The sequence below is a fragment of the Rousettus aegyptiacus genome, unplaced genomic scaffold (assembly GCF_014176215.1).
Source record: "Rousettus aegyptiacus isolate mRouAeg1 unplaced genomic scaffold, mRouAeg1.p scaffold_m13_p_12, whole genome shotgun sequence".
Taxonomy (NCBI): domain Eukaryota; kingdom Metazoa; phylum Chordata; class Mammalia; order Chiroptera; family Pteropodidae; genus Rousettus; species Rousettus aegyptiacus.
In genome coordinates this window covers 80,740,840-80,757,747 of record NW_023416287.1, presented here as the reverse complement: position 1 = coordinate 80,757,747, position 16,908 = coordinate 80,740,840, and the positions used below count along the sequence as shown (strand labels likewise).

The following is a 16,908-nucleotide window of genomic DNA, read 5'->3' as shown; positions in this document are numbered from 1 at the left end:
TGTCAAATGGACATGCCCAAGAGGTCATTGAATTTAAAAGTCTAGAGGGCTAGGAGGAACATCAGGAAGACGTAGTCACAGAAGACGGGGAAAGCAGATCTGACTAGAAGGAGGAAGTAGTCCACAGTGTCAGATGTTACTGAGAGATAAAAATGGCATTTGGCTGCAATATCCAGGAGCTTAGGGCAGGTGCATTAGAGTCCCAGGTGTGGAAGTAAGGTAAAAATGTGAAAAGGCATGGCAAGAAGCTTGTCTATCATCATTGACATCATTATATCATCATCACTGGAAAACGAGCATTAGGCACCTTGTCTAGCAGATAAAGTGATGGAAAGAATGAGACACACACCTCAGGCAATTGGAACATGTTTGGGAAAGTAGACCATAAATAGAAAACAGAAGACACCAATACAAGTTAGAAATGTGCAAAGGGCAAAGTGAGCTGTGCAGACCAATCAGTTGAAGTGGGACCTGAACAAATTCATGAAAGAATAGAAGGAATTAGATGGCAGGTTGAAAAGGGAGAGTTTTTAAGTGGTAAATGCAGCTGGAGTTTTGTATTCTATGTTATACCTCCTCTTCACAGTCCAATCTGTTTCTGAGCTCCCATCAAATGGAAATAGTAGAAAACACTATGAAAAGTTAATGTGTGGTCTTAACCTGCTTGTGACGTGCTGTTTTAAGTTTCTCAATCTTTTTCAGAAATTAAAGTTACAGACTGAGTCTCTGTCATAGTTTCAAGCAATCTTTATTTTTAAAAATCTGGACACAGAAACCAGGGAACAGATAGCACACATATAGCAAGTCAGAAATACTCATAAATTCTACGTGGACGAGTTCCTTGAGAAATTTTGCACATCTAATGCTGGACATCTGTGGAATCACGGCATTGTATCTTTCACATCTGTGCTATCTCCGTGTGACATCTTTTTCCTGGTATCATGCAGGGGTTCGCGCTCACGTGCAGTACCTTAAAGAAGTCAATTACAATTCTGAGGACATATCTTCTCAACAAAGATCCCTAAAGCATAGTTTCATAAGGCCTGTCAAAACCAAAAAATCTGCTGTGTAAACTTTGGAAGTGAAGGAAAGAACCGGTCCTCTTTTCCTCTGGCTGCTCCCTTGTTTGCTTAATAAATATTTATTGGTCACTCGCTGTGGGTAAACCATTGCTTTTGAGCCCATAGTATTTTATGGGAAATAAGGTGTGTGTAATTCTTATAAGTTACAAATTTTGAAACACAGTGCTGGAAAATTTTAAGATTAAATATATTCAGTTAAAATGTTTTAAGCTCTCTCTTTTCCAAAAGTTTTTTGGTACATAATCCTGTCTATATTACACCACTAGAATGCATTGCTATTTGTACTCATTAGAAAAAAGGGATGAATAGGTTGTCCACATATCAAGAAGTTTTCTGTTAAAGAAAACAGGCTCATCACCATCAAAAATATGTTTGAAGCATGATTAGATGCTGAACATGCTATACAAATTAAATGACCTTGAGGGCTGTACTCTTCAATGTGCTTTCTCAGTGTGTGATCTTGTTTTATTTGTACTGAATATCTATGTAGCGGCAGAAGTTAAGCTCTGATTTTCCAAATGAATATCATAAGATTGAGAGAGGCTGAATGACCTATGGTCAATTAATTAGTGATAAGAGTCAAAACTCAAAAAGTAGCCTCCTGTTCCTTAGGGCACAGTAGGGACTATTTTCTATAGCTGGTCAGCTCTTTTAAGACAATGGGACTGTCACCTAAGACAGTTTTGGCAATGAGGGAGAACCATAAATTTATTTCCTTGGTAGAATGAAGGACACTGAATTTGCTGACAAGAGATCATGAGTGACTTTGGTGAGAGAGCGGTTTTTATTTCAGTGCGAGGGAGATCTCCTCTCCTGATAAAGGCTACGTTATTTACCTAAATTTTTCATCTAGTAACTGATGACAAGTCTTACTGCTTAAGAAATATTGCCCTTTATTGGTCCTCTCTGCTACTGGAATACCATTTCCCTACAGATGGCTCCTCTCTAATTGAGTGTGTGTGTGTGTGTGTGTGTGTGTGTGTGTGTGTGAAGGACAACACAAATTATGAGCCTGGTACAATGTTTTGTTTTAATTGAAGTGAAATTCACATAACATAAAATAACCTTTTACTAAAGTGAACAATTCAGTGGTATTTGGCACATTCACAGTGTTGAGCGACCACTACACGCATCTAGTTCCAAAACATTTTCATCACCCCCAAAGGAACCCCCATCCCCATTAAGCAGTTTCTTCCCATCCTGCTGCTGCTAAGTTTTATAAACTTTAAATTTTTTCCTAAACACAAACATACACACACGCATACTATATACATATCTTATCTATCAAGAGACGAGAAACGAATTTCCAGATCTATCTAGAGATTAAAAAGTTCTGGACAGAGCACCTAATGTGCCCTGAGGACTATATATTTATTGGATGTTTCTTCATCAGGAAAAAGAAAAAGGGGAACATTCCTTGCTTCTTTTTAACCGTTCTGTTTATTTCTCTTAAGTTCTGGCTAGATACTAATTTATCAAGGAAGAAAAAAAAAAGATACCAATTTGGAGCCTTTTATTATGTAAAACTGTGGTGTGCCTCTTGTAAAACATTTTCTCATTAATTTCATCAACATTGTGAATTTAAACCTCCTCCCTTATATTAAGGTTAAGCAATCATCAGGATTTTACATTTCTGTTTTAAAGATTCAAAATTGAACAAAGTAATGTAGTTATCAAAGGTTTCATTTCTTGGAAATCAAAGGGGCGTTCTTACTATAATTTTTGTTGTTCAAGAAATTACTATTGTTTATATTTATTTATGCCCTTATTATCCCAGAGATATATTTTACTTAACCAGCAGCAGATCTTTAAAATTAAGAAAAAATAGATCGAGTGAAAAAAATTCTGAAATTTAAATATTAGACAAAGTCAACTTAATTATATTTTCGATGTGCCTGGACATATGAACTATTTATTTTTGGCCACACGTTCTTCTATTACCCAGTCCTATTTCAAGAATATTATGGCCCTTTATTAATTCCTCTCCTCCTTTAAGAAGTCTTCTTTAAATAACCCTATCCTAATGGGATAATTCCTTTTACATTTCTTTTAAATAAACATTTTATACAAAATATTACTCACTTTCATACATTTTCGAGTTGCTTGTTATACATCTTAAATCTCTCAACTAGCTCCTAATGAAAATTCTGGACTCCTAATTTTATTTTATTTTTTAATGTACCAAAGCACCTGGCCTTGTGCTAGCTAGAAGCTCTGCTATGAATTAAATCAGTGAAATATTGCTGGCTGATTTTACCTAAAAGTTTGCCCTGGGCCAGGGGCGGGGGCGGGGGAGGTATTTGAATGGCTAGAGAGGTGGCCCCGTTGGACATAGATGTTGACAATTTGCATACATTTTAAAAATTTATTTCAATCCATGCCACATAGTTATACATTTGGTTTATTTCATGCTTTTGTTTTCAGTTCAAAGTGGATAGGGCCATATGTTTTGACAGAAAAAAAAAAGATAGCTCATATTTTTTTCAGCTTTGCGAAAGGGAGGATGGGATAATAATTTTACAGTGTACCATGGCAATGATTCCTGTTCAAAACTACCAGATTGAAAAGTCACTGTTTGTAACAATTCTCTTGGTAAGCAGAAGATGAAGGCATCTGTTTGAAGCACCCAAAGTTGAGTTTGATGCTTCAAAATCCAGCGTAGAGTTCGTCTGTAACTCTACTTAGCATTAGTAGATATCATTTACTAATATGAAAATTCAATCTCCAGATCCATTGGACTGTAGGGGATTTGGAGGGATGTTCTGATTAAGTGCTAACAATTATGACCTGGGATTTAGAGGGAAAAGGCCTAGGGTATAGCCCTCATAGAACCATGGGAAGGGAAGGCATTTTCTCTGACCTTCTGTTTCTTAATGTATAAGATGGGTGAGATGGTACTTTGTGGGTAACCTCCCCAAAATGATTATTAAATAAGGTAATAATGGATGCAGGGAGGCCTTATAATTCAAAATACTGTGTGGAGATACAAAGTTTTTATAATGATTAATCATAGAATTTCACCAAATTTCCTTTTAATTTTCTTCCAAGGTCAAAGAAGTTATCTAGAGAAGTACATTTCTTCTTCCGTGAATCGTTTCTCTGAGTATATATACAGCTTGTCTTTTCAATATCTATTCGAATCTTGGTCTCGCTATCTTTTCATTCTTGCTTAGGTCTCTGTTCTTGAAAGTAAGTCTTTCCGCTTTTGTCTCACACAACTTTTTCCTAATCCCTCTTGCTTCCTGGGATGGAACGTGTACGGAGAAATGCTTGGCTCTCTGGGCACCTGTGATGATCATATGCAAACGCAGCACTAAAGACACTTGGCATTGGAGGGGGAGGGATGAACACATTGAATTGCACAAGATCAGACTAAAAAGTAATTAGTACTTTAAAATACTTTTTGAGAAAAGATGAGATGTCATCACATCCAAGTGTAGTGACTACTTACAGCCTTGAACAGCATCTCCCAAGATGGGGGATAATGGAGATGGTTGGAGAGCAGATTTATGGCCATGGAATTTTTTTTCCAGGGATGTAGGCTTTTACCCCTTATAGTAATATCCATTGACTAAGGTCTGCGGAAATGAAATTAATTTGTTTATCCCAATAGTACTGAAACTTATTTGAGCTTATTTCGATCCCTTTTTAAAACTCATCAATTAACATCCGTTGAAGGATTTCAGCACTAGATTTTAGGCATCAACCTATGGACTTGGGTTCAAAGGGATAAGGGTGGGGAATGGTACTTTCAGAACTTTTAACTAGGGGCTATTATAGGTAATTGCCTCCACCTTCTAAAGAAAGCTCGGCCCTAAAACACGTAGAGAAATGAAATGAGCTAAAATCTGTTTTGTCAGAACCAATGAGTATTTTCTTTCTGTCGTATTAGTTTGATGTCTGTCTTGTGTTTGATCACTCATTCTTGCATACTCTTAGTAATTACTTGAGCCTATGCTGTGCCAGGAACTAGACACACAGCTCACAGCTCACCTGCACATTTTCTCATTATGCTTTTTTTGCACCTTATCGTTCCTGCGATTGCCTCTCCCCAGCAGGCCTACTTACCATTCAATGGGGTATAGGAGAATTAATGATAATCGACATTGGAATAAACCTAAAATTAATTTCTTTTTTTATTGTAGCATCTTAGAATTTATTGTCATCTGAAAAACATGCTTCCCTCATTTAATTGATGAAACAATGCCTACAGAGGTCACAGAGCTATTTATTGGCAGAAATAACCAACACTATTTTGATGTTCTAACACCTCCTGATAAATAGTAGCTGTCATCTAAATAAAGCAAAGAATTGGTAGCCAAAGAGACAAAAATAGTATTGAGATGGGAGATGATCCATTAGAAATAATTGACAATCACGAACATGATGTGTAGCTATAAACAGAGATTTAAATAATTTAGTTACATCTGTTTAAGATTTAAGATAATAAGAGAAATAATAAGTTGCTTCTTAACATTACCTTTAATTTCTGATGAGCAGTTAATAAATAAAAGCTTGGAAACGACTTAGGTGTTTAGAACATACTAAAGAGTTGTGATGCGCTTAATATCTACAGTCCTTTATCTGTGCCAGTCCTGAGGCTGGTGATGAAGCCAGTTCTCACGTGAATGAGTAACAAAAGGAATGTAACCAGGAAGAAGTCAGGCTTCACCTGGACCAAATGTTACACAATTAACTGTTTCAAGAGTTCTTTAGCCAGGTGTAACTTAATCAGTTTAAGGCATTCTCAGTGAGGGCCAAGGTGCTAATAATGTTGGCAGTGGACATTCCTATGATATATCACGTTGAAACTAATAGCAAACATACGCTCTCTGCTTAGTTAGTGCCAAGAGCAAGAGAAATGCAGGTGTAAAAAATAAAAAGAAGTATTTGGAGCCAGAGGCTAGTATACATTAGACGGGACTATATTCACACTTCGTTCGAATGCTCTAAGTAATAACATGATGCTTTTTTATCAGTTTAGTGTCCTAGTATTTCACCATTAAAGCCCAGTGTAGCTCTCAGCAGATTACTTAACCTCTGTCTTTAGCGTTATTAAATAAGAGTTTGAATACCTTCTGCCTCTGTGCTCGACTCCATATCTGGAAGATAGATGGATGGTCCTCTTCTAACAGCACACAAGAAGCTCCTTTGTGCTTCCCTGCTCGAGATCACCTTGTGTTCTTCCATCCAGGCAAAACGGCATTCTCAGGCCTTTGGCTGCTAAATGGTGAGGGAGTATATGGGACCCAGGATTCTACAAAGCCGGGTTTTGTTTGGAGGCTGTGAACATCCTGGAGTGAAGCCTTTGCTATCAAGAGATAAAGCAGAGTAGTGGTTAAAAGCTCAAACTCTAAAAAAAGAACACTAATCCCAATTTCTTTTTACTTAACTTAGCTGTCTGAGTTTGAGCAAGTTACTTAACCTCTCTATGACTCAGATTCCTTATCTATAAAATTGAGATGCTAAAACAATAGGATTAGTGTAAAGACAAAATGATTATATGCACAATTTTACTGGAATAGTGTCTAGCATGTCGTAAACTGTTACTTATTTTTATCATTGTCATCATTTTATCATGACAACTGCGACAAGGGCTTGGGGCTGGCAGGCATTGGGACTAGGTCCTTTTCCAGCTCTGGAGAGTATTAAGCTGTGATTCCATAATAAATTACCTCTTTGTTTCTAATTGGCAACTTACTACATATCTGAGATGGTTGTAGGATAATACGTAAGAACAACTTAAAATCTCAAACATGCTATATCTATGATATCATAGCAGAGTGAACCTAATCATACCTCTCCTGACATTTTTATTTCTCAGGCTTGCAAATATAACACATTGAAAATACTTCTGAAAAAACAGCACACTCTGTGGATTTAAATTACAATAATATTGTTATACAGTTATTGGCGAGTCACAGTCTTTTTAATTGATGCGGGATTTTTTCTTCCTTGTAAATTTCTGGACATGTCAAAGGCTATATGGACTCTTTTTTTTTTTTTAATTTGAAATCTGATTTAGAGATTTGAAAAATATACTGCAACTAGCTATAAAAATAACATATAAGAAGAATATCCTTGCCTTTCTCTTTGAAGAGAAGAAAGAACAAGGTAGAGCTGCTTGGCCATAAAGAATGCCAGATTTTTTTGTAGCTCCTGGGATGCTTTGCATATAGGATGCACACACTTAAAAATGGGTCCAGCTCACTCTTTTACTGTATCATCCTGAGCTTGCCTCAAGCTGGTAGAGAAGTGCATGGCCTGCAGTTTGCCCATCCCTTGTCCTTACATAGCTCCCGATCTGTTGTGGTTTATTCAGGCCCTGCTTCCCCTTCCTGTTCCTTGCTTTTGGGTCTTTTTGATATCTCTCTGTTATACAATTGGATCTATAAAGATAAGAATAAAGAAGGGGAATTTAAATTCTTACAGTTGTACTACTACTTAACACAGAACAGGAAATTTGGTGTCTGAGAAGGATAAAACTCTTGGCTGTAACTCATTTATCAGACTTAGCTTCAGACTTAATTTACTCATGAACAGATCAAAACTCAGCTGATATTTAAAAGGGTAGAAAAATTGCATGTGATATTTGTGATGGGGCGTATGGAATTTATGTTCAAAGAGATTTGTGTTCTAAATATATTACATATTCAAGGAATTTCTTTTAAGGGGATCATATACATTCTCTTTTTCATGTATATGTTGTAATGCAGTATGGTAGAGTGAAGATAGGTCATTACTTTTTAGAAATAAAATATGAATATCATATACATGAATGGTACATTTTACACACATTTAAATAACTGTGAAAAACATTATTTTTAGACTACCAATAAAGATAGTTTGAGTAAGAATTCTTCATAATGGGAGTTATTTTAAGTCATTTAAAACTATTTGGTTAGTTGCTATAAAAGCTTCAAGTGATTTAAATAGAAATAAAAGTTTCACAATTTCAACAGGTAACACATCTGAAATTTTCCCTTTTAAAATTAAGCATCTGTCTGTCCACATACTGCAGACATTTATGTGTTATCTCTAGACAGATTTCCTATTTATGTTATAATAATACAAATTGACCTTTAACCATCATTTGGAAATGAAGTCCACTCTCTTTCCATTAGTAAATATTCCTTGACTTGATAATATATATTGAGAACACATCAGGTGAATAATTTTTATTCCTTTAGTTTGCCTTTTTTTTGTTTGGTTTTTCTGCTCTTTTGGGTTGATTATTGCCTTACTCTTTTGGGTTGATTATATGCCCCTGAGCATTATTCACTGTCTTTAAACCTTATAACTTACTCAACTCTGCTACTTGACTCTGTTTATCTTTCATCTCATTTTACTGTTCATTAGAATATACAAGTTATAAAGTTTTTGTTTTTTGTTTTTGTTTTTGTTTTTGTTTTTGTTTTGTTTTGTTTTGTTTTTAAAAAAAGAACTTTAGAAAAGAGATTGCCAGGAGGACAGGACGAAAAGTCAGGAGGAGCCCTGGGCTCTGTTAGGGCCCTTGGGTGAGCCCTTTAACCTCGTTTTTGCTATTTTATAAAATGAGGTTGAACTCATCTGAGCTTTAACTATATGATGCCAAGAGTCAAGACAAAGGACAGCAGGTGGAAAAGTTGCATGAATGGGAAAGGAACAACTGTAAAGAAGTGATACAAAATGCATTAAAAAAAAAAAAGAAGTAATAAAAATGGAGAGTAGAATGGAGAGACCCAATTAACAATAATGTGAAAACGTGTGATCAGAAAAAGTTAAAAATCTATTTGACTTTTATTGTCTAAGAAAAGTGTTGAACTACAGTTCCTTTGCCAAAGACATTAGAGGTCAAGGGAAAAATTTCAGTTAAAGAGTTTCTTACTTCTGTTTCCTACACATCCAGAAACCTGGGGTCACAGATACTCTTCTCTAATGTTCTGCTTGATAGAAAAAGATTTTGGTAGATGGTTATACAAAGGACTTTAAATAATGTATAAGGAACTCTAAAAGCAGTAAATAAAACTGAAATCTAAATATTCTGTCATTCAGTAATGTCAACATTTAGTTGTGAGGACATTTAGTCTGCTAGGTACGAGGAATACATCGAAATTTGCCTCTCCCTCTAGTCCACCGGAAGGGTTCTCACTTTTGCAGCCTGAAGGGAGCAGCAAGTCTTAAATGAGCTCGTGTTATTACAATAGCCGCTCTAATAGAGGGTGACACACATGGCCAGGTAGGATTCTTCATGAACAAGCAGGACTCTAAACCAGCACTTCCTATAGAACTTCCTGCCATGGTAGAAAAGGTCCGTGTTGGTGATGTCCAGTACGAGAGCCAGTGGCCGTGTGTGGCTATTGAGCACTTGAAATGTGGCCACTGTGACTGAGGGACTGAATATTTAACTCAATTTAATTTTAATTAAGCTTAATTCAGATAACCACATGTTACTAATGGCTATGGACAGCATCATTCTAGACACATTAAAAATATCTGTAAGCAATAAGTAGCACTTACAACAAGATGTAAATAATATCATTTATTGAGTGCCTACATCAGATTAGAAATTATGTTTGACATGTATTATCTCTAATGAAGAATAGTCCCGTCTGACAAATGAGGAAACTGAGGTTCAGAGAGATAAATTGCTTTGTTACGTCCTCACAGCTAATTGTGAGAGCTGGAATTTGAAGAGTCGGTCTGGCTCTGGAGCTGGGTAATTTCTACCATCCTGCCAGATCTATTTCTGCATTATCTGGAGATGCTTCTACTAAGTATATCTCCCCCACTCTTTATGAGTCTGCTCCCTTTAACTTGGTCATATAGAAGAATTACAGTGTTCATTTTACCTTTTCTCAATGTGAAGGTATCACCGCCCCTGAGCCATTCTTTTCTCTTGGCATTTGAGTGTTTAACTATCACAGTTTAGAGTATCTGTGAAATCTCCTAAGGGCTGAGCTATTAAGTGAGCCTCACTAACACTTGGGCGTCTGAGGAACATTCTGCTTCGCTGTTTTCTGCTCGTCATGGGGCACACGGCAACTTTCTTTAAGGGCCTGGAAATCTCCGTTTCAGCGTTTTAGTTTTTCTGATTCTCTTTGGAAATTACATATTCGGAGGATACTTACAGAATCACGAAGGGGTAGCAATGTTAGGTTACTGTATAACCTAGTGACTATCACCCAGCCCTCCTCAGTTTCACACCTCATGATACATGATATGTAGCCACTTCTCTTTATCCCCTCAGAGTTTAGCTTCCTACTTCAGAAATCAATTTAACATTAACATGCAATGGTTTCACTATAAATAAGACTTATCACGTTTTATTTTATTAAAAGGTAATTATGAGACCGCCCCCCCCCACACCCCAATAAGACTATTTCTATGAACTATGGCCAAAGCATACACTTGTGTTGATAATTATAAATATTTTGTACCTTTTTGCCTTTAAGAGCATGGAGTTGTTTTTTAATGGAAAGAACATAGACTTTGATAACCTGTTCAAATCCTTCCTTTACTACTCGTTAACTTTTTAATGTGGAAAAGTGGTGTAACTTTCCTGAGTCACTTTTGTCCAGTTTTTAAACACAGCAGCAGCCTAACAATAACACTATTGTCTGATGTTTTCTGCATGCTTAGTATGTGTCAGGTATCATTCTAGTTTCTTTACACACATTATATCATTTAATCTCACAAGGACTTCAGTAAGTACTGTCGTTTCCATTTCACAGGTAGGAATCTGAAGACCAGAGAGATTAAAGTATCAGGCCCCAGATAGCATAGCTATTAGATGGTGGAATTGGCAGTCAGATCCAGCCCATACCACCAGACTTCAGCTCTGTGAAATAGTAATAATACTGTTAATAATATCTATCTCGTATAATCGTTAAGATTGGAATTATATATGTTCCTAACACAAAAGCTATTCCCTGAAAGGCCTAAATAAATGGTAATTATTGTTATTTTTTAATCTCCGTAAGTAAAACTGATAAATTTCCATAAGAGGAAAATAAAAACATCTAAGAGGGAAAGTAAGATAGATGTACATTCTTTGCCTTTCTTTTTTTCTTTTTTTTTCTTCTTTCTTTTTTTTTTTTTTTTTTTTTTTGCCTTGGTTTTTATTCTTTTCTAATAGGCGGAGGGTCTAGTTAAAAGAACATATATTGTTGGAGGGGTTTTGATGACTCCAAAAAGAATAATCAAGAACATTAGATGAAATTTCTCAAATTATAACAAATTAAACGTGTAAAATTAAAACTTTTTAAAAAAATTTATCAGTTCAGAGTTCAGTGTTATCTAGAAGACTTTGTTAAACTCAGAATTTCAACATGTACGATTTTGTTTTAAATCCAGGATTGTAAGAGAAAAGATAATGGTATTTACTTTGAATATTAACAATATTTTGCTGTTAGTTTTCCATGAAGTTTTATTAGACAAGTACTTTAAGAAAAATCTTGCAACCTGTGAGCTTTGGCCAAGTGTCCCCACTTTGAATTTTGCAACAAAAGTTTCTCGCTTTTTTAGTTACTCTTGTGGAAGGGATTGGAATGCCAAAAGTCACCTTGATCTAAACTGCCTTATCAGAGAAAAATTAAGTGTACATTTTTGTTTCCCTTTAGACTGCCTTCATTTCATCAGTGAAGTCACTTCAATACATTGAACTAGAGTTTGAGATTTTTATTTCATTTTTCATTGGATTGACTTTCTGGTGTTAGTCATTAAAAATGATTCCAACTATTTGAAGATATCTGGCATGTTTGTTATTGTTTTGTTAAATAAATTTTTTTAAATTTAACTTTCTATTTACCTACCATAGTAATAATTAAAATTAAATGGAGGTGAGCTTTTCTATTGAATTTAGTATCTCTATTAAATACCTTACTGAAACCCATACTCTGAAGTATTTTGATTGAAAAATGAGCAAAATAGTTGACCGAAGTAAAAATAATGAAGCAGCTCCCTGATCATCCAGGTTATTAAGGGTGACAACATTAAGGATGAACTGAAGTATGAATATTATGATCATTCCGGTTTTTACAAATATCATCTTATACCTCCACCTCCATATTTAAGGAAAGTAACCATTGAATAATGGAAAATAATTGATAGTTGTATATCTTGATCAAGTTGCATATCTTGAGCAGCTGCTTTGACTGACTATTCTGTGATTGAATTATCTTACAATTAAAATGCGAAAGGTTGAACCAAGCAAATGATTTTTAAAAACTATCATAGTTCTATGTAATGTTTGTTTACATAAACGAATGTGTAAAGCACTTACCTTAAAAATAACTTTACAATGACAAAAATGAAGTATATAAATGCAAAGGGAATAACATGATGCCTGATCTGTAAATTATGACATAGAGAAAATCTATAAAATATGCAGAAATTGCCTTTTTAAAAAAGCTGTTAAACAATGGCCCAGTTTTCATTAACAGAGATTTTCATCTTATCTAAAGAGTCTGTATTTGGCTATAATGTCAGAAAAGCAGAAATTATATATATAATATATCCTGAAAACATTTTTAAACCCCATAGATATACTTTTTTATGCAGTCAGCATTTATGACTTTGGAGTAAGTGATCTTACCCTTAAATCTTTGACTCAATCACAATTCATAGTAAGATTACTGAAGATTTGTTTTTATCTCTCAAAAGAAATCTCAAATAATTCTACCCAAATCAGGAAAAAAAATGAACCTTTTCAGGTGCCATCAAATGGTGTTGACATAATAATGTACATGTTTAAGGATAATGTAGTAGAATATGTAATTAAAATTAAACTATATGTTATCCTAAAATGATTTAATTTTTTAAAATATAATTTGATAATTTAATTAATATTATTTTTAGTTTATAGTAAAAATATTGATTTCTGAAATTTGTCGATAACACATAGTATACATAGTTTATATCAATACTGACTGGCCAGATAGCTGACAGGCTATAGCGTGCGCGCACACGTGTGTGTGTGTGTGTGTGTGTGTGTGTGTGTGTGTGTGTTATTATCCTCATTCTGTCATTAGAATGAGATGATCTAATTTTCAATTTCCCCTTTATTTTTTTAGCCTACTCTCAAGACCTTCTCTAAATAAATTGTAGTAGTATTTCCCAAACTGTTTATTAGTTGTATAGTTCTCAAGAAAATACTGGATTTTGCTTGACAGAACAGAGCGTTGATTTGTTTTGGGATTCCTGGCTTAAGTTTTATTCTTTGTTTCTTAAGGATACTTGAAAAAAATTCCCCCCTTATTGTAAGCCTTTTGGAAATAGAGGCCAATAGCTTCATGCATTTAAAATATGAAAAACATTTAAAAATAAAATGAAATATAGCCAATGAAATATAGGTCTTATATCCCTCCATGACTCAGGAAAAATCTTTGTTTTCTAAAGTATGTGTGGATTTTCCTGGTTTGTTTTTTATTTCGTTCAGTCTCCAGGACTTCCCAATTTTCAAGGGCACTGTGGGGCATATGTAGCATTTATTTGATGTCTATATGTGTGTGCATATTTTCCCATATCTGTCTCTGTGGACCTACCCTTTGTGAAATCCTAAACCTTGTATTAATGCTTAGTTTTTGATTCATGGTGTTCTGAGAGTAATTATGTAATTTTTCTTAGGGTGTTTATTTGACGTGCACTGTAAAAAATGGGGGGGGGGGAGGAGTTATTTTTTGGTAACCCTGCTGTTGCCATTTTATTGGTGGATTTCTTTCTCTTTTACTGTGACCTGTGAATATCATTGTAGGCTCACTGCCAATTTTGTGAGCCGCTGCCTGCTTCAAAATGGAGGCAGGGAGGGTATCCATTTTCATCAAGAGGATGACAGTGTTTCAGTCTCTCCGACCATCTGGAGAGAGGAACTTTTGGAGCAAAAGAAAATGGGGATTAAAAAATTATATTTAGCAGAAAAGGCAAGGGGAAAACCAATTAAAGTTAAACTATACCTTATGAATTTATGCTTTTCTAGTATGCTGAATTCTTTAAAGGAAACATCAACAAGAAAATACACAGGTTATTTTTATAAAAAACTGTTTCCTCAAGTCTCATGAGTATTAGTAAACAAATGTAAGTAAATTAGGATTTTGGCACACTTTTTAAGTTTATTGTCTGTACAACTATAATAAGAACTATAGAGGAGGGCACCCCCACCCCTTCCTGTGCATACACTGATTGTTGGTGGTCTTTGTAGATTCAGGCTTTTAGTGGCCCTTTTCACGCATCTCTGCAAAAAGCTGACACTATGGGAATTTAATATTCCAAGATATATTTGTTACTTTCTATGGTCTGGATATTGCATTTATTTTCTCTGTCTCTGTCTCTTAAAAGTAAAAATTTTAATGGAAAAGAAGAGTAAGAGGGAGAGGCTCGATGCATGTTTTTCTCTTTTACCTTTCATGTAATCACAGGCCATCTATGTTTTTTTTTTTTTTTTTTTTTAAAGCGTGCTTAGATTCCCAGGACAATCCTATCAGAATTAAATGACATATTTATAACTAGACATAGTTCACAATATTCTTGCCTGTGGCCGGAAAATATCACACCTGGTTTCCCATTCACACAAATACACTGAGCATTTTCATTTGTTTTTTTTGTTTTGTTTTGTTTTTCTGTGTTCTGAAGGGAGCAGTGTTTCTAGGTTTTCATCAGATTTAGAACGGACAGGGTAGAAATTTCCTATTTTGTGCCTGCTTGTTCTAAAGTAATGGACCTTGAGATGCTTTGGTCAATGCAGCCAGCAAAACTAAATTGGCTCTCCTTCCTCAGGTTTATGCTCCATCAGCAAGCACTGCCGACTACAATAGGGACTCGCCAGGCTACCCTTCCTCGAAACCAGCAGCCAGCACTTTCCCTAGCTCCTTCTTCATGCAAGGTAAGATGCTGCCTCTCTTACGGGGAAACCCACTGGGCAGAGTCTCCCTAGATCTTTTCATGTTGCATATGGGGCAAAGGACTGCTGAACGCAAGAATTTTAGGCAAGTATAGAATATTGAAAGGTCATGCTCTTTTCTTAGGAATTATACTCATTATTAAAAATAAATAAAATCATTCAAAACTTTACTAGGACTTCTTTTTTAAATTAAAACCCCTTGAACAATAATGAGTTAAGATTAGACTGGTTTGCTTCACTGAGAACTGACACATTTGGGGGAGACGGTCTTCCATGACTGATCATTTTGGCATCTTTGCTCCCCAAGAAGAATGTATGTATGTGTGTAGAAGCGTTTTGTCTCAGTGTGTATTTTGAGCATCCTGGATTTAGCCATGTGGGAATAACTTGTCCTTATATTTAACGTCATATAAAAATTTCAGCCACTTATTATTTTGTAGGTAGGAACAAGAGACCTCTGGATAGATGAAGTGACCTATCTAAAGACTGGAATATTTATTTCATTACATAGCAAAAGCTTTGTCACAACATGCTAACCGATGTAGCATAAAAGCCCCAGTTTTTTTCCCCAGAGAAGTATAGAAGATTACAGCTTAATGGTAAAGTATATTGATTCTCCTAACTACTCTGTATATTTATTTAAATATACACGGATATGTGGTCTCTGAGCTTACAGTCTTGCCGCCGAGATCAGAGCCCTTTTCTACTTCTTGAAAAAGACCAAGATGGTTGAAATGACAGCAACTGCTTGTCAGACTAGAGAATTTGGAGGATGCAGTTAAGGCTCCATCCCTTATATGCCTGTAACACTTACTGTCAAAATGTGATGATCTTGTTACCCAGTTAATCCTATGAAATTTAGATATAGAACTGACCAAGAACCCCAGTATACAGAACTTTAACTCTTTTTGCCTGACTGTGAAAACCTTGTTTGTACCCTTGGCGAAATACCATAGAATTTCCTTCTCTGTGCTACTCCAGGAAGGGCCGTGTCACGGGAAGGGGAGCACACTGGGGGCAGCAGGTACCAGGGGAGTAGCTTGGTGTCTCGCTTCGATTACAGCGGACACACTGGAAACCATTCTGATTAAAAGGGATTTATTTTCTTTCCATTCAGAGTGTTAGCTCTTTTAGGTTGTTAGTTCGTACGTGAAATTTCATGGAAAATCTATAAAATTGAATCGATTGGGTCTCTCATGAATAGGGGAAATCCGTTCTACACATAATGGAGCTTGTGTTCACAGGGAGCCCTTATCTTTGTGACCTGTCCTAGACGTAACTCTCAAAGGAACACACGAGATATGTTCCTTGGGTGTGTTCTGTGCCATGGAAAAAGGCTTATCCCCTTCAGCTGTAAACAGCAGCCACCTCAGCATCAGCTCCCCTCCTTTGTTACCAGTCAGAACTCAAGGCTTCATCAGTCAAAGCAGATTTTTATTGGGAAAATTGACAGCAGGATAGATTTATTCTGTCTGCTTTCAGGAAGGTGGCTTGCTTAAATTGTGCGCGCTGTAAAGGTGATCGCTTAGATTAAAACGATTGGTTCTCCCTAGCACATCACACAAAGTATGAGGAACCAATTTGCTTTTCTGCCTATGAATACCCAAAAAGAAGAAAAAAATTTTTTTTGAGTTGACATTTATGATGAGCACAATTAATTTGCACACATCTAATTCTATTCTTTCAAAACAACATTATGCCAAGATCTTGGGATGTGATAAATATTAATTTACTGTGAAAAGCATAATTTATGTAAAATATGTATTTTTATAAGTCTGCATTGAATAGAGTGTTCTGTGTTAACAAATCCTAAATATATTTCCATATAGTGCCTCATGTTGTCAAAATGTTTCAAGAGACTCTTGTTCAATGATATATATTCTCAATTTTTTTTGTCATAAATGTCATCTGTTTGAAATGTTAGTGGTCTTGAACTTCGTATTTGAATTT

General features: G+C 35.5%; 1 protein-coding gene across 38 annotated transcripts in view; it reads left to right on the top strand.

The window, feature by feature from the left end:
- Window positions 1-16,908, top strand: part of TCF4 (transcription factor 4) — a 334,414-nt gene that overhangs the window by 265,601 nt on the left and 51,905 nt on the right. For all 38 annotated transcript variants that reach the window (XM_036230077.1, XM_036230071.1, XM_036230073.1 and 35 more), the window contains one exon: window positions 14,835-14,940. In XM_036230077.1, the coding sequence (XP_036085970.1) occupies window positions 14,835-14,940 (106 nt within the window). The remainder of the gene's footprint in view (window positions 1-14,834; window positions 14,941-16,908) is intronic.